At 36.6% G+C, this 19368-nt stretch overlaps 1 protein-coding gene across 1 annotated transcript in view; it reads right to left on the bottom strand.

Annotated features, from left to right (window-relative positions):
* Window positions 1–19368, bottom strand: part of STT3B (STT3 oligosaccharyltransferase complex catalytic subunit B) — a 53210-nt gene that overhangs the window by 19941 nt on the left and 13901 nt on the right. The window contains exons 2-5 of the mRNA XM_075083298.1: window positions 10287–10395; window positions 8194–8481; window positions 6407–6472; window positions 3197–3296 (exon numbers count right to left, since the gene is read on the bottom strand). Of these exons, the coding sequence (XP_074939399.1) occupies window positions 3197–3296; window positions 6407–6472; window positions 8194–8481; window positions 10287–10395 (563 nt within the window). The remainder of the gene's footprint in view (window positions 1–3196; window positions 3297–6406; window positions 6473–8193; window positions 8482–10286; window positions 10396–19368) is intronic.

Genomic DNA, 19368 nt, shown 5'->3' with positions numbered 1-19368 from the left:
CCCATCCCCCCATCCCTTAGTTACACTTCTTTCAAACAGCTGTCATATGTGTCTGCCCGGTATTGAAAAAATTCTGGCAATTCACACAGCAACACAATTTTTCTAGGACCTCAGATACACGAAGGTGATATATCATCACAAACTTTCCATGTTCCTTTACATTCTACTGTGTACACAGTCTGCAAAAACATGAAGTTAATTTTGATTCCTGCAAGCTACTCTCATGGTCATAACTGACTAGATCAATAACAAAAACATTCTGACCTACTGTGAATAAACTAATTCCACAAACAATTTTAGTTGCAGTACACTGCACAAATACAGAAATAACCTACTGAAAAACTTCTCCAGAGAGTACAGTCAAATACCAGACCACATACTTTCAATTAACGGATTATGATCACCAGAAATAAACAATAATCACCTGAAGTTTTAGAAAAAAAGACGTAATTGATATAAACATCTGCCTGCTCACTACTTAAACTATAAAATCTGATACACAGAACAAGAAATTATGGAAATTAAGTTTTAAATTCTGGAAGATTCTTAAGTGTTATTGACGTTAAATATTTTGAAAAGTATACAGAATTTAAAAATTGTACATGAAAAAAAAAATCAGATTGAAGTGAAAATTACCAAGTCTCTAGTGTGCAAGCATGACAGATCTATATTGGTACCTTTCCAACTATAAAACCATTCACTTTTTAAACATATGCTAAACTGCAAGAGAACCTACAAAGTACAAGAATAGAAAATATCATCAATGTTCCTGTGCCTGAATAAAGAGGCTTTTACCTATACAAGTGCTGCTAATACACTGGAATCATAAGCACTTGTTCATTATTAAGCTAGCAAGATCTGAATGAAAGATACAAACCACTGTCAAGACAAAACAAAACCAAATCCAAACAAACAAAAAACCAACCAAACAAACCTAAAACAAAACAAAAAGCCCAAACAAAAAGCTTTCAAATATAGGCAGCATGATCACCACTGATACCAACTGGGTCAGAAGTTATCTGGCTGATAAATTTATCTGCCTGCAAGTTACAAAATATTTTAAAATTGGGAACAAGATAATGTTCCGGGAAATTTTTACGCATTAAATGATTCTGTATTACATTGCCAAGCATATTAGATCATGTCCATTAACCTTTCCTTTGGTGTATGAACACCCACGTGAAAAATACAGAGCAGGAAACCATCACTACTTTTAAAAACCTGGTGCTACCAAATATTGTTATCTACATTTAGGTTATTACATTCGATTAAATATTAATAATATGTAATATATGCAATATCAATATATGTTATTAATACATTAAACCCCCAGAATTCTCAGCAATAGTAATGCAGATTTTACAGGTACTGTCAGCTGACAATAGCTTACAAAAGTTTTAGCTGCACGTTGGTAGTTTTTTGAGAGCAATGAGACTGCTGCAGGCACACTAGCAATTGCATATGACAGAAACTCCAAAAATATCTTTATTCTCCCTACTTCAGTGAGCTTTTGTAAACTCTTCTCCCTATCTGAATAGGTTGGAAGTGAAGCACACTAATTTCCTTCTAGAAGTGCTTGAACATTCTTACCTGCTTTACAAAAACATCCTGTTAAACAAACCTAGAGATGTACAGAATTCTGTGTGTAAGGCTTCCCATGAAAGCTTAATTTAAAGCCAGCAGTTGCAATGAAACACCAGAGCAGCAATCACATTTTCATTCTGAGAACTCTGCTGAAGTACATCTCCCTCACAGCTGAAGGGCAATATCATCTCAAAACACTGTAGCTATTTGCAAAACAAACATCTGCCAAAACCTTTAATTCATAAGAACCTGCAGTACTATTTTCCCCAGATGAGTTCAAAGACTAGTTCATCGAAAGCTGAGAAAGCACGAGTACTTATTCTTCACTGTTTCTGGTTAGCACATCACTTCAGGATTTTATAATTAGTAGATTTCATTTTCTCTTGCATAACTCAGAAATTGGAAAACGAAAATATTCAAATAAAACCATTTTAAAAGCAGAACAAGATAAATTACCTTCCCCTTAAGCTATGAAGAAGTAGTTAATGAAGAAGTTAAGTAACACTAACATTAAAAATTGAAGGTGTGCTAGAGCTCCTTTTTTAAAGAAGCATTTCCATTTCTGAATTACGTAAATCGATTAACAAAACAAGCATGAAACCCATATTTACAGTTTTGGTAACAAAACCGAACCCGAGTAAATATTATAGTATATAATAATTCAAATATATAAGTAAATATAGTAATTTCTTTAGCAGGCACTAAAAAAGCATTAAAATAACTAAAAACACAAAGATAACACAGTGTTAAAATGGGTAATGAAAATATATTTACAAATATGAAACAACCTGTGATATTGCACTTCAGCTGATACTATGTTCTCAAATTATCTTTTGTAAGATACATTAGGGAGTCAAAAATGTTCTAGCTAACTTATAAACCTTTGAATATCGGAACTGCATATTATTCATTTCACTCACACCCCTACACCATGGTCAACTGATTTGACTGGTAAAGTCTCTGTAAAAACAGTTTCCAGAGTATTTAAATGTCAGGCAAATCAGTTAAGAAGTCCCCTAAGATCACTATTCATACATTCCTGAAACTGGAAGGAAGGCTGACCCATTAACCCAGTAAAATCTTAAGGATTCACAGGGAGTGGACAGACTCTTACACTACTTTTTAGTCTAGGTTTATAAAACATACATGGCTGCTGAAAATTCCTCTCAGTATATTTTCATATATGTCACAACACACTATATGTTTGTGTAATTTCTGCTGCACAACTTCTTAAAAGTAGCAATTGTTTAACATTCTAGGAACAGCCAAAGATATGAAACATTATTACAGACGCACACATAATATATATATATATATATTAAAAAATACATTAAGAGGATTCTACAAATATTAAACCATCCAATTTTTTTTAGTGCACTAGAAAGGAAAAAATTAATTAGCAGCTAGATATATGAAACTTTGGAAGACTATGTTTTAACTCCTTATTTCCATGTTGTAGAAAATAACTGACTATAATCAGTAATCAAATTAATGCAATGCAAGCTGATATGCAATTACTTAATTCCCACTTAATACAAAACACATCAGTATAATTAATTTCATCTCTCACAATCCAGCATTTGAGAATGACTGTTCAATGAACAAAACTTACCAATGTAGACCCTCCTGCTGTATCGCTGCATCAGCAACAGCACAAACACATGCAGTGGAATAAGGTTGATGATGAAAACATAGCCACCCCATGCAGAGACCTATGAGAAAGGGAAGAGGAAATTAGGTATGAAGATCTCCGCAAATTCTTAGGACAGACAATGCTGGATTTATACATCCTGATGGTCCAACAAGAAAACACAAACCCCATCTAGACAAGCAGTCAGAATTACTAGTAATATCACCAGAAACTTTCTCAATATTTATTACAAAAAAAGAAAAAAACCAACAAAACCGCCACATATCAAAGTATTAACGACTGTTGAAATGGGCTGGTAGATTTTCAAGGCTGTCCTTCCTATACCACATCCTCCTCCCAGGCTAACTGGTCACACTGGCAAACAAGAATGTGATGCTGGAGGCTTTTCACCATGGTGAAGGTTGCAGCGCAAGGCAGCGGTAGGACTCCACATAGGATACAAAATTTTCTTTTGACATACACATTTAGCACTGTGCTCTACACTTCTTGGTGGGGAGAGGGAACAGTATCTCCAGCCAGAGAGGAGAAAAGGAGCAAGGTACACCTCTGGGAGCAGAACTCCTGGAGGAGAGCAGCCAGTGCAGGCTGCAGTGTAAGGAAAGGAACAAAAGGGAGGGGGTGGATGCGCAGGGAAGCAGGGCTGAGAACTACGGAATGGGGTGAAACATCATCATGGATATTGTAGTAGCAGCAGCACTTGAGAAGCACAGATGTGATATAACTGAAACACTACAATGTTATCAATACATCACTGATTGCTGGTTTAGATAAAGATTTAATGAGCTATCGTTACAATGCATTATCTAAATCTCTAACATATTTAGAAGGGCTAATGTTGACTAGACAATCTGTATTTTAACACATGTCCTCTTGTCGAATTACAGTCTAGACTTCTCCCATATGTACCATGCCTACCCTAGATCTTCATTTTTAGAATGCACTAGCTAACGTGGTGTTCACTTTAATTGTACTTTAGGGCTTAGATTCATGTAGGTACTTTTAAAGCCCTAAAATTCAAAGAGAAACCCAAATGACTATGCTGTATAGAACAGATTCCAAAACAAGGATGAGACCAAGTACTGATTCTTGATAATACTGCTACAAAACCCAGTGTTTCAAAATTTGAGTAACTGATTCAGAATATGTGAAATGAGTAGAAATCTTCTAAATTTTCTAGAAATTCATTTCAGATTATCATGATCCTATTGCCAAATTACTATCATGAAGTATCATAGTTTACAGAGGTAAGTTTATTTATTGAGAGAAAATATTATATGAAGAAAGGTAAGGCAGAATAGAATAAGCACAAATGTGCAGTTAGGACACTGTCATATTTAGGGAAAGGCTTGAATGAAGCAGGTAGCAGACAGTTCGTATGGACCAGAGACCTGCATCTCTAATTATCAAAATATTAAACCAAATCTAAGCACTGAAGATTGTACTGAACTGATGATGCACTTTGGAACTTTTCGAACAAAACTGAAGCATCCCCATGGATTGGCAAAAAGAGTGTAAATATGCTATTACTCCTACAAGGATTGCTTAAATATAAAGCTTTGTTGTATTTTACCTCTTTGTCACAAAAAGCTATCTGAAGCAGAAGTTGCTGGAGTCAAATGCTAAAAATACAAATGCAGGAAAAAACCCTTCTCCTTATGGAATGTAATGCAAATTACCACAGTGAGTTAGGTATGTATTTTAAGCAGATTTAGGTATCAAGAAAGATTTCTGTCAGTCCATGCAATATCCATTTCTCTTTCAAGGAGCTGTTCCCCAAACGCCCCATGCAAGAAATGACTCTTACTACCTCAAAATTGTGATTTGATTTAATTTTCAACTTACACTGAAAACATAACTAATTCCTTCAGAGAAACAAAAATGAACACTATATAACAAATAGTACAATTACACTTTGTCCTAAAAATAAAGACTATGGTATATAAATACAACAATTCAAAAAGTTACTTGCCTGATTTTTACTGCACATAAGTCTGTACCAAACCTACAGGATCTCTTCGTTGTAATGCTATATAAACAGCAATGCTATGGATAAAGTGGCTGTTTATTTAATCACTTGGCAAAAAGGAGAAGAAATGGAGGAGGAAATAAATGTACCCTTAACAGGAGACAGCTATCCTCTTTAGCAACATATACAGGGCTATTATTAGTATTAAGAGCAAAAATATTCCAGAAAACCCAATGAACATTAAAGCTAGAGGAAATCTAGGCAGCATCCAGATAACATCTAAATTAATCTTGTACTTTAAAATTAAGGTATGCAAAACAGTTCCTAAGTTCCTTTTTCTTGCAAGCGTAGTTACCTGACTGTAGAAAACTAATATTTGAGACCTCAACCTTAACTGACACCAAGCAATTAGCCTACTGCCCCACCTCTGGCTACTGTGAAGCTAATTTATTTTTCATATAGCCTAAAAAAAAAACCAAACAACCCAACGAGTTTATTGGTGAAGAAAGGACTTTTGACTGATTCATACAGGAAAATTCTTTAAGTCTAAGGTTTCAGAGGATGGAGGAGGGGAAGAATCAGTTCCCTCCATTTTGCTATTAGTTTTATCTCCTCAATTTTACTACTATTTTTCCCCTCTGTTAGCCCTTGCGAACATCTCTGCAATAGCTTCCATTCTTATAGATCAAGAATAAAAAGGGACTTTATGATCGTTTAATCTGACATTGAATTCATTTAGCAGTTCTGGTGGTAAGCTTTACTTTATGGCATAATTGTACCCTGAAAAATAGCTTTCAAAGTTATAAATGTAACTTTGTAAATTTTTATCATTATTATTGCATTTTAGTAATAATGACACACAGACACATGAATATCAAAATTCCACCTAGGTTTACCTGCATCAAAACAAAAATGCCACTGAATCAGGGAACCTATTCACAGCATAGGATAAATTTGTAAATAGAGCTATTACACTAAGAGTTTTTCCAAAAATTATTTTCACTGTGTTTATTTAAATACTTTAAATGCCAAAACATTTATTATACCTTTTTACTCATTCATTCAAGGTTTTAACAGCAATAGGATGCAACAATTTTACATTATGGCTCCAACAAAGATTAAAATCTCCTTCTGTTCCTCATCAACATATAGATTACGTAAGCCCTACTCAGATAGTTTAGCTATTACACATACAAAAGGCTTACCATGTAGAAGTAGGACAGACAGCAGCAGATTGTCCAAAAGACCGACCCAGTTTTCACAGACTTCACCTTTAAAAATAACCAAGTTTTTATGAATGACAAAAACACTGGACAATATTACAAAATTACATACCAAAACAACTGTCAAAAGAACTTCTTTAGCACATATAAAATTATTTATTTGTATGCTTCTGAACTAATGTCCATAAAACCAAACCACAAATGCAATTCATTCACACACAAAACAGCTTATACCTCTCTCTCTAGTTAAAGCAGAGGCAGGATGCAATGCAGCTCTGCGTCATCATCTGAGGTAGAAGAGCAGCTGCAACACCTCTGTGCTACTTTCCCATAGACACTACACCACTCTATAATTTAAGTGTAAACTATCCATGGCTTGCTTTAGCTATCATCAGACCCAACTCTGCAATTACAGATAAAATTGCTATTCTGTAATTTTGGAAAACTCGCTTAAGGTTAATGAGAGCATCCAGATATTACTAAAGATTTAGTGGGAACCATAAACTGGCCCAGGAGTATGATTTTGTCCAAAACTGATGGTGGTGATTGAGGTATGGGAAAATAGGAATGAAAAATCAACATTAAATAAAGCTAGAAAGTTATCTATAAAATATATTTGATTCACAATTCTGCAAGAGTTCATGCAAACATCATTGCACTATCCAGTTTAGCTAAATACAACTTCCATAAGAACAGATAACCGCTATGTCCCAGATGTAATAAAGTAACAATGTAGGTTGATTCTATTATTGTTATCAAACACAGTACACCTTCACAGCTGCAGTTTATTCTAGAGGGCAGATTTTAAAAGCCTGCATTTAAGTAACACCAGTCACTCAGTCATGAAAAACTTGCATTCCCTTCCATTATACTCATGCCAACAATATCCCAAGTTTGAAATATTCTAAAGCTAAAAAAAATTTGTGAGTATGCATCTGCTTATGAAAAGTAGAACTCTTGACAAAATAATGGGAAAAGCTGTAATGACCATGTAACATACACAGAGACACTCAAAAAGTATATGGAGACAAGGAACACACAAGGGACAGTACCTTAACAGTGTCTATGCTGAACTAGCAACATAGTTATGCTATTTGTGGTATTTCCAAAATAGATGCAATGGTCCAGAAAAATTCTAGCTTGCCCAAACTCCTTCATACAAAACTGCATTACAGATGCAATTCTACATACAGATCAAGCAGTGACAGACAAGCTGCACCAGCAAGCAGGCTAATTAGAAGACATCAGACTATGTTTTTTTAAGCATGCAATCAATATTAATATCTTGCTCTAGACAACTCTGGGTGTTTAATTTGGATGCTTAAGTCAAAGTCTAGACCCTCTATACAGTCAACAGCTTCACCAGAAGACAACTCAAAGCATTTTATATTCAGTCTGTTGTTTTTCACCCACCAAATAAGGAGGCTAAAGTTTGATGCTCACATAATACTAATACCTCCAAACTGAAAACCAGAAACAACCCTCCTGTTCGCTTTAAATTTAAAAAAACTCATCATCATTATTATTACTACTACTACAGGACACACATACTTCAGCTGAACTTTACTTTTACATAGCAAACTGAAGAGCATGATTATGGAGTGGTTCAGATCATATGACTTCTCAGTACTTGCCTGATCAAGAGCCAAGGGGAAGAGGAATGAGAGGGAGGAAAATAAGATTTCAATGGATTCTAAGAAAAATCAGTCATTTGGTTGGAGGAGGAACCAAAAAACCTTTCCAAAGCAGAAGACTCAGCAATTACTTACCCATAAATAGTATGTGAACTGCAGTGCAAAAATAGCTATGCCTTCATTGTCAAATGATCCTGCTACTGATCGGGATATGTAACCTGGAACTATGGCAATAAAACAGGCAGCTAAAAGCCCTGCCCCCTGGTTCCACAGTTCTCTGGTGAGCAGGAAAGTAGAAATAGCTGTAAGGCCGCTAAAAACTGGTGCTAGGAACACACATACATCTCTTATATGGACTGTCACATTAAGCATATTTAAAATCCAATGTATAAGGCCTGCTGTCACCATCAGTCCTGGGTATACCTAAAGGAAGGAAAAAAAACCCCACTAGATTATTGCAGAAAATGATCATGGTAAGGTTATTTGCATATAATTTGCAATGAAACAGTCATTTTGTAAGCTGATACAAGCGGTGAGTAGGTAATGCTAACGGAATTATTTTAATACTACTTTAGTCATGTTTTGACAACACTGCTGAATACCAGAGGTTCTTTAAATTTTATCCAAATGCTAACAATTACATATAATCCATTTTGTAAATGAACAAGCAGCATACAGATAATATCCTATCTTGCCTGACATTTCCCATATAATGAGAAGAACTTGTCGTTAAGGTATGGAAGCAGAAGCTAAAGTTTGCAAGAGAATTTGAAATAAGCTAACAGTTTCAAGAAAAAAAACCCCCACACAAAACCAAACACACCAAAACCCTAAGAAAAAAAAAAAACCACACACACCCAAGAAGAAGAAACCTGACATTTCCCAGCCCTATCCATTTTCTTCCAAAATATACAATGCCACACTTCCACTTCTTGTTGATGCCCATTTTTTTTCTCCGTGGGTAACAATATTTTTTTTTAAGCTGAAAAGCTGACAGTCAATTGAGCATTACATATTTGCAAGATGTCTGTAGACATCGTTGGATGTGAAGGATTAAAATAAAGTCCTATAAAATTGAATTAAGATGCCCTCCAGGAAAGGTAGCATAGACTTACACAAATCTATTGAACCCATCATAGAATATTGGAGAACATTAAAATATTCTTAATAGGAATTCTACCCTCCCACATTTATCAATGTTAGAAAAATCGATATGTACTAGAAAAGTTAATACGGACTTCACCTGCCTTAGTTTCTTTCAAAAGCTAAGAAGGGCATTGTACTAAATTAAATTAACAGATGACAGAATCTTCCCCTGCACATATCCTTGAGAACTGTTTTTCAAGATAAACTATTAAAACATAATATACCATGTGACTTGCAAAATAATATATGTAATCAACATTTAAATTCTATTTCCTACGGGTTTTTACTTCATGTAAGACAGGTATGGAAAAACCATAAATATATATGTTACATAAAAAGAGTCTCAAGTATCTCTAAGGTGCTAAAATAAAATGGGGATCTAATTGTTACAAAAGACTTTGTCTATGCATTTAAATAGTATGTACTACAATTTTAAAGTTTTAATGCACCGTCACATGTTAAGTAACATGTGGCTGTGCTGCTTATGTTACTAAAGCTATTCTACTAATAAATGGTATTTGTATTCTGATTTGCTAATAGTTTTGTACACCTTTCCTGTCTTCTAACTTGCATCAACACCAATCTTACCTACTCCTGATGCTTCATACAGGTGTCCTGCTGATTCAGTTTCAAAAGGTCTTTTCCGAGTGAAATCCTAACATTTTCCATACACCCATGAAGTCCACTCAAAATGTACCATTGGATTAAAACTTGTGCCTTAAGAGTTTTAGATAACTGGTTTTAAAAAAATTTTTTTTTTTCTTTTTTCATTTTATGTACCAGAATTACAGGAGTCATAACACCCTTACTTATTACTCTTAGGAGTTCATATGTATGAAGTAAAACACATTTCTGTATTTACTGTTCACAGTATGCTGTTGGATACAGACTAAAGCATATTGACTTACTGTCTTAGTTCCTGCAGCTAAAAATTAAAAACATATTGCCATTTCCTTTGCAGCAATTTGACAATTAAAAGCATATTAAGATTCTCCTTTTGACAACGTTTAATTTGTACTGAAAGGTCAAAAAACCACCACCTTACTGCAAAGTCATCTTTAAGTTATCATTACAATACTTACAGTTCCACCTACTATTCTTCCCAGTGGATACCATGCTCTTTCATCAAACCAGTTTAAAAATTCATAAAACCCATGGGATGCAAGATGATGTGTTGATCTGTAGTTAAACCTAGAAAGAAATGGAGGAATAGAAGGGGCAGGGGGAGAGGGGAGAGATAAAAATCAAGACCCTAAGTTTTAAGCATACCTTAAGTCATCTGTTTTCCAAGACCTAGAAAGCAATCGAACTTCAGCATCTCATTTAGGATATAAGTACAAGGTCCTCTCTAAGTATATTACTAAGCTGACAGCTACTAGTCACTATATTTTCTTCATTTCTATAGCCAGTGCATATACACAGATGAAATTTAAAATTCTGGTTTGGGTTTTTTTTTGTGAACATTAAGAAGTTTTTTATTGCTCTGACAAACACTCCTGTCATTTTCTGCATTCCTTTTTAAAGCTAGTTTTCAAATGTAGTCCATCAGCCAACTATTTATCACATCCAGAATACCAGTTACGCAAAATTAAGATCATGGAAGAATCAATGCAAGACTCCCATTCTGAGACAGGATAGCTACCCCGTACATTTGCTGCTGCTCTACTTCATGTAACATTGAAAGGTGACGTAATGTAATAATATGCAGAGAGAATGAGTCTATTTGCTCACACTATCAAACTAATGGCCTTGACATATTCCCTTCTTTCCATCAATAATACACACAATGTGGAATCTATGTAGATGAAGTTTCATCTTCAAAGTTTGTACATTCTCTGCTGCAGAAAATTCCTTGTAGAACAAAAGCCCTCCCATGCATACCTTCAGTTCAGTCTCCCACACTGCCCATATACCATTAAGAAACATAGATGGATTGCCATCAAGGCATTAATCTTCCACTTTTCTGGCACGTAATTTTTCCAACTTCTCAAATTTCAGATAATTAGGTATTGGACTGCTGTGAGAACAACTGCAGTGCATGTTACCCTGAACTGCAACTCTTTCATGATCATTCAAAAGCCAAACTAAGAAGGCTGTAAAGTTCTGTAGAGAAAGTTTAGGCTTAGAAAAGCCTGGGTGAACACTGCTTCTGAAACAAGCAACATCCGCAAACCCAACCCTCATAGTAGATTTTCTTACTGGAATTTAGATAACAATGTGAAATTCGTTTGTTAAAGAAGTATTAAAGATTATATTCATTAGTTAAGAAGTTCAGATGACTAAATGGAATACCATAACAGAACAGGTTAGATGAGCAAACCACCACGAAAGACTTCCAAAGACAGTTAGTATTCAAGACTAGAAAAACTTATGTGTATTTTTCATTTTGGCTATTTCATGAAGGTATCCACTTCTATCAGTAACATGTATCACTTCTAACACAGATTTTAAAACTACTTCAAATTCTTCATATATCTCGGATTCCCAAAATATCACAGGTTTACTTTGAACTAATTCATTTAAACAGAACGAAGCTAATGTCATTCAGGACTGTAAGATCTATCAAGTTTCTACTTGTTTAATCAGTACAAGTCTAATATCTGAAGTACAACCACACAGAGGTCATGAGCAGATTTCTTCATCTACACAGTAAAAGAACAAAAAGAATTGAAATTCAAGTCCAGATGTTACCAAACTTGCATGTTTCCACTGACTGAACTATCACAGCGTCAGACAAGTGACATTGAAAACAAGTAAATAAAAAAATAGAGTGCAGTATTTTCAGGAATACTCTCTTACATGTTAAATAAGCAGCTATATAGGATACATTAATAAAACCGTGGACTTTCAGAAGTAGTCAGTCATGTTTATATAAGAAAATTCACACAAACATCATTCTGACCCAGAAATCTTTGTATCAATCAGCAATGTGACATTTGTTTCTAATAAGCCTGCAACTATTCCCATTTTACTAGATTTCTAAATAGTAATTAATTCTCCAGTTCTGAACTGTCAACTATAATGTTATTTATGAAATGCTGTACCTGTAAAATCAGCCTCTTATCTTAGTATAGCAAAGTCTGTTGTTAATTTGTTTAGTGCCGAGTGCCTGCAGCACACTACAAGACAAAGCAGGAGTTCCATATTGCACAGGACACAAACAATCCAGCCAGCTATGGACTAGACTTAAAATGCACTGAAAACCGAGCCAATGTTGTTATCCTAGAACTTTAAAAAAGAAACAGGTTATATACTAATATGGATTACTTTCACATTTTTAAATCATGACTCAAACTCACAGAGGGTACAAAAGTATGACTAATGTTTACTTTCAGAGCATAAAAAGATTAGTTAAACAAATGAAACAGGCATGAAGAATATATATTGACATTCTCCTGGTGTTTCCAACTAGTAAAGCTTCATAACTGACTTCAGAAGGATGCAAACAACCATCTTGTGCTTTGGCAGCATCCCATTAAGTCTTTAATAAGAATGAATTAACACCCAAAATTGAAATGCAATGTATCAGCATTCTACTTCTACCACTTAAGAGGTAAGAATTTAATTTTCCCTTCTAATATACTTTTGGATAGATACAAACCTATGAATCCCTTCTTTGAAAAAGTGATTGATTCTTTTGTCACAAACGAAAGCATGCAGAGATAGCTGGGCATGTCTTCACAGCAGAAATTATTATCAGTACTATAGGTACATTAATTCTTCATTACAAGATGACCTATAGGTGAGAACAAGAAATAACCTTCCGACCATAAAAACTCAAAAAATGTATTTAGAAGCTTAACTATAGCACCTCATTTTGCCTTAAAACAAAAAAAAGCTCTCACTTCACCTCCCACTAAGTAACGTGCAAACAAAAATAAGTTAAAAGGTAAATATAAACTTACACATACATAAGGAGAAGCTTGACGAGTCATGCTGTGTATCAAAGCCAGCTTCAGGCACTGACAAAGTGGCAGCAATGAGCAGTGCACCAGACAGAGTATGGTCTAGCAATCATATGCTGCCAGTATTGTGCTTGATACCGCTTACCCACTTCATAGCACTCTACTCCTTTAGAAACAAGCCTGAACCTCACAAAAACTGTTTCCCTTTTGGCCAGAATGGAGAGCGTAGCAAGTATCACAAACCAGCCACACAACCTTCTCGCTATTTTGGTACTTTAAAAATTGTGTTTGAAACGCAGCACAGTGGTAATCTATTTCTACACCAGCATTGTCACAGTATCTACCACTAGCTATAGGTCTCACAGGGGTGTAAAACAGCCCTGTTAAATATGAGAAAAAGCGTCACCTTTGCCTGTGCCCGCATCCTGGAGATGTTGGGGCTGCAGCTGAGGGAGGAATCGGAATGGTGATAAGAACAGCCAGTACTGGGTAGGGGTTGCATTCCAGGCTCGGGTGTCACTGCCTTCCCCAGTTCTTCCACCGCCAGCAGCAGCAAAAATAGGTGATATTTAGGGTTTTTATCCAACTGTCTTTCTGACTGGCTAGACATTAGCCAAGGAGACACAGGAACTTGAGTATGCTGCTGGTTACAGTGACGAAATAGGATGCAGTATTATGGGACAGGACCAGACTGAAGGAAAGGATCCCTTTTTTTTCCTCCCACCCATCTAATACCAAGGTATGGGAACTGTTCACCCACCTCCCAAGATTCCCTCTCATCCTCCCTCATCCTTTTGAGGCGAGTCAATTTGAGACAGACCTGAGCAGAATAAAGAACAAGATTATGCGAAGCACTTGCCTAATTAAGAACTTAGTTTGAAAGACTTAGATGAATATTCAAGTCCTCAGTCCATGTTGTAAAGAAGATACACACTTGCTAACATTCAGTGTTGACTTTCTAGCTGACATTCTAGGAGAAAAAGTGATGTTCTGCTGTTTTCCTTGCCTCCTTCTGTCAGGTCTGTAGTTTGAACTGTCTCCTGCTCCGACCTAAGCTTTAAAGGAATCAAACAATCCTAAGTCTTTGTACATTTCAGAATTTAAAGTCCCAACCACCAAATTAGGCTATTATTGTAGTTTGAACCTTTTGGAGGTGCTCTAATGATTACAAAAGCATTCTATGCATGGTACTATGAATTTTGTAGCAGTATTAGAGATACCTATATTGATTGGTTCAGTAGAAAATTGAAGATGAGTTAATAGAGTTCTCATTTTCAAAGCGTACTTCAATTTCAGCATAGAACAGAGCTGAAGCAGCAAAGCAACTGAGTATAGGCATAATTTTTTTATTAGTAGCAATATTAATTTGGAAAGCTTAACTAGGCAACTTCCAAAATAAAGCCTGTAAAGTTTTCAGTTATATGTTATATACTGTTAACACTTAACTATCTGTTCATGCTTGGGTTTGATTTTTATTCCACCCTATGAACTGCTTTTTTGATGACAAAGGTAAAGCTGTAAGATTATTAGTTAATGATATTCATAGCGATCACTTGCTCTATCCAGGAGGTATAGAATTCTCCAGCGCTTCCCAGCAACAATTACTGCTATATTTATACGCAGACATCTTTGGCTTTGACATTCCTAAGTTTAGTATTTCCTTGACAAAAGTACTATTTAAGATGAACATTCAAATATAATTCAGCCTGCTAAGAAAAGTAAGAACATACAGGAAAAGAGCACATGTACAGCAATACAGTTACTTCGACCAGATCTTAACAACATAAGGCAAATTACACTGATCACAATGGAATTCATCTGACCCTCCCATTATTACAACAGAGCACAAGATCGGAGTGTTGCTTCTTGTGGGAAAGTTGTCATCTAAAACCCTATCAATTTCATGCTACTATTGCCCCATCATCTAGATCTTTTATCTGACATTTTATAGCCATCTGAGAATATATAATCTCCTTACTAGCAGAATTCGTTGAAAATTTTCTAAGTCTGAAATTATAAAGACTTCTGTGCTCTAAAAGTTTTCAGCTGCACAAAATTTTCACATCTGCAAATTTGGAAAAATAACATGATACAAACTAACTGTGAACACTGCAAGCTATCTGAGCAATTCTAGAAGTCAGTTTTTAATGCAAATGTAGATTATAGAATCAATTCTGCCATACAGCATCTAATTAGAGATGGCAAGTCTAGATTCCTGAAAAAGACAGCCGCAGATTGACTCTGTATCTGATATATTCTTTGTATCCAAAGGAAGAATTTATTCAGTGCAACACTTTTATGGAAAATCTAACAAGGAAGTTCAGTAACTTCCACTGAAAATGAAGAAACACAGTATTCCATATTAAATTTTAAAACACCTGCTTGCCTACATATTATATTACAAGCATAACATCCTGAAATACTTATTCTGAAGTCTGCATCTATGAATAAGCAATTACCACAATGAGTTTTGCATATGGTTTTTAAAATGGAAGTACAGTACCCCATCAATCACATAATGAATTCAATGCACTCCAGAAGTATTTCTCATCATGAAAATGCTTACTTGTGTTGAGTTTAAAACCTTGGAAAAGAATGTATGGACATTTAAGCCAGTTTCAACTAATAAAGATCAGAATTTTGCACTAGCAACACCTGTAGGCAAAAGTACTTATGACAGGTAAAGAGCCTTTCCTAGCACCCACAACCCAAACCCAAGGTGTTACAGACCTCACAGCAAGAATGAAGAAAACATACACCAAGCTCTACAGGTGTAAGAACCAGGAAGACGGAGGGTGGTCCTCCATTTACCTGAGCCAAAACCAACAGAACTCTGCAAAAATAGATGAGCAACCAGGCAATTTTATTACAGAAAAATCTCATGTTCCTTTCTTTTTAACTTAAGCTGGTGTCAGCAGAATGGTTTTATTAGGTCTTAAATCTAATACAAACATAAAGATACACCACATGAATTGTCCCTAATTAGAACATTTTATATATAATCAAGTACTTATGTGTCCACAAATCTTTTTTTCCTGGAATTTATCTAGATGCACACATACCACAGTTTTATGTGGAAGTTATCACTTCTGTGGTGAGTTGACCTTGGCTGGACACCAGGTGCCCACCAAAGCTGCTTTCTCACTCCCCCGCCTCAGCTGGACAGAGGAGAGAAAAACATAATGAAAAGCTCATGGGTCAAGATAAGGAGAGGGCAAGATCACTCACCCATTGCTGTCACAGGCAAAACAGACTCGACTTGGGGAAATTAATTTCATTTATTACCAATCTGACTAGGGTAATAATAAGAATGAGAAATAAAAACTAAATCTTAAAATCACCTTCCCCCTACCCCTCACTTCTTCTTGGGCTCACCTTGATTCCTGCTTTTCTCTACCTTCTCCCCACCAGCAGCATGGGGGGTCGGGGAATGGGTGTTGCGGTCAGCTCATCACACCTTTTTTCTGCCACCCCTTCCTCCTCATGGGGAGGACTCCTCACATTCTTCCCCTGCTCCAGTGTGGGGTACCTCCCACAGGAGAGTCCTCTACAAACTTCTCCAAAGTGAGTCCTTCCCACAGGCTGCAGTTCTTCATGAACTGCTCCAGCATGGGTCCCTTCCATGGGATGCAGTCCTTCAGGAACAGACTGTTCCAGTGTGGGTCCCCCACAGGGTCACGAGCCCTGCCACCAAACCTGCTCCAGCGTGGGCTTCCCACCAGGTCACAGCCTTTTTTGGGTACATCCTCTGCCCAGGGGCCCTCCACAGGCTACAGGTGGATATTTGCTCCACCGTTAACCTCCATGGGCTGCAGGGGGACAGCCTGCCTCACCATGGTCTTCACCACAGGCTGCAGGGGAATCTGCTCTGGCGCCTGAAGCACCTCCTCCCCCTCCTTCTTCACCAACCTGGTGTCTGCAGAGTTGTTTCTCTCACATATTCTCACTCCTCTCTCCAGCTGCAGTTGCTGTTGTACAGGGGTTTCCTTGCACCACCACCTCTTATATATGCTATCCCAGAGGCACTACCACTATCACTGATGGACTCTGATGGCCAGCGGCGCGTCTGTGTTGGAGCCGGCTAGCACTGGCTCTGTCAGACACAGGGGAAGCTTCTAGCAGATCCTCTGAGAAGCCACCCCTATAGGCCCACCACCACTACCAAAACTTTGCCAGAAAAATCCAGTACAACTTTGCACACTCATCTGCAGCTTCTGCACCTCACTGAAGAACACATACCCAGGAATCACGAACACATTAACTCTACCCAGTCTTTCACAAGAGACATGGAACATGTTTGCCCAGTCCTTACTAAAGCTGACTGAAAAAACCAAGCATTAATTCAAGTCCACCAGAAAGTAAAATAAAAGCTTTGGCTGATGAAGAATATAATATTGTCCTAATTCTGTCATTTTTAGGTGGTTTAATATGAAAATTTTGATGGTTTTATCTTTATGGTTTTATCTCAAAATATATGGATATGTAATTACTCAGAGATAAGCGTCAACTAATATCAAGTATTTGGTGAAAGCTCCCAAGAGCGCCCTATGCTTAGAGAGGCCCAACTCATCTTAAGGGTTTTGATGCAAGTCAGGCCATTTGAAAAGAGAAATGCATATCCTGCAAGTTGACTGTCAACCAGAAGTCTAATGTTTGGTAAGAGAATTGGCAGCATTACTATAATTCTGAGTTTCCTCAGGTTCAAAATTGGTCATGATCCTGCTTTTGATTTCAGATTTCCTAATTCTGAACAAACACACTCAGAAAAATGTGGTGAAGACTCCTTTGTTATATGAAGGACAGTTAGCATCCTGAAGTAATAAAATGGCAGGAACTTCTGTAGTGGTGCAGCCACATAACTTCAGCAAAAGATGGAAATTCTGAGTCAAAGGAGGGAAAGAAGTTTCTGTTCCTGCAATCTGGCTGAGCAATGAAACTCTTCCTGTTTGTAATACCGTAAGAATAATCCCTGATGGGGAAGAACAGTAGAAAGCCCAGGCAGAAAAAAAAAGCTGGATGGCACAACCAGAAGGGCACCTATTTTTTCAGGCCCAACATTCAACCATGCTCAATGGAAATACTGAAGAATACCAGAATAGTTATAGAATAACCATTAAGACTATCAGAATGTCCGCAATGTGTTTAAGAAGGATTACAGCATTCCTACTGCCACTACTTGGCACGTATTTTCACTGCCTGCAATAAGATGTCACGCTTAGCAAGTGCTAAAGTCAGGAACTACATGCTGCCAGTAGTTTAATTGTATGAAATTCTACAGGGAGCATACAGTCACTCTAACTTCTTCAGAGAGCCCAGGGCATCTTCAATATTTTTGCTGAAGAGCTGCAAGTTTTTTAAAGCATTCCATGGCCACAGTTTATACTTTGCACACAATATACCACATATGAAGCCACAATATGCTTCCCATCATCATTGTAGTGGGCCTATATCTACCAATCTACCTACAGTTTCAGACACTTCCTCTGATGCCTGTTAGGCCTTTTCATTACTTTTTTCTGTCTTGCTTTTGAACTATTCCATGTTGCAAGGCAAATTATTAAGAAAAGAGTTAGTATTATCAATACTAAAAGACATACTTTGCCAGTGAAGTTTGCCATTCATAACATTTAACATCATTATAGGCCTCAGAAGAAAGTAATGATGCCATTTTTTCTTAGGACAGCCAAAATTCCCAAGAAGTTTCAATGGTAAGATACAAACGGACTAATTTTAAATTCCTACAGGGCAAAACTGAATGCTCATTTTCTTCCCTACTGGACATACCTTTCACTGCAGATACTACACTATAAGTGGCATCAATACTGACAGCAATATTGGTTCCATATCTTTTGACAGTATCAGCTTCTTGAGAGGCAGCACTTCTCTGCTCAAACCAGTATTAACTACCACAAACTCAACAGGCCCTATAGTGTTACATCTGTTTCTTTGTGAGTGCTATTGGGCTACTCTGTGGCATGTTAGCTTTGCATCTTGCAACTCTGAAGGCTTTGCCGCCAAATTCAAGAGTATGTTCAAGGATGTTTCTTCTGGATGAAACAGATTCATGCTGTACTTGTTTTTAACACGACGGAGGCAGTTTAACTTCAGGACCCTCTAAGTTACAGCTGGTACACGAGGATCTGGTTGGCAGAAAGGAATTCAAAAGGCAATTGGCTGAATAATATATTTGAAGCAGAAAAATATTCTTTCGGTAACAAATGTGATACTAGAAATCAACGGGCTGAATGTGACTGCTTCA

Source organism: Phalacrocorax aristotelis, chromosome 2 (genome assembly GCF_949628215.1).
Source record: "Phalacrocorax aristotelis chromosome 2, bGulAri2.1, whole genome shotgun sequence".
Classification (NCBI taxonomy): domain Eukaryota; kingdom Metazoa; phylum Chordata; class Aves; order Suliformes; family Phalacrocoracidae; genus Phalacrocorax; species Phalacrocorax aristotelis.
The sequence above is the reverse complement of the archived record's forward strand: the minus strand, read 5'-3'. Positions and strand labels throughout refer to the sequence as shown.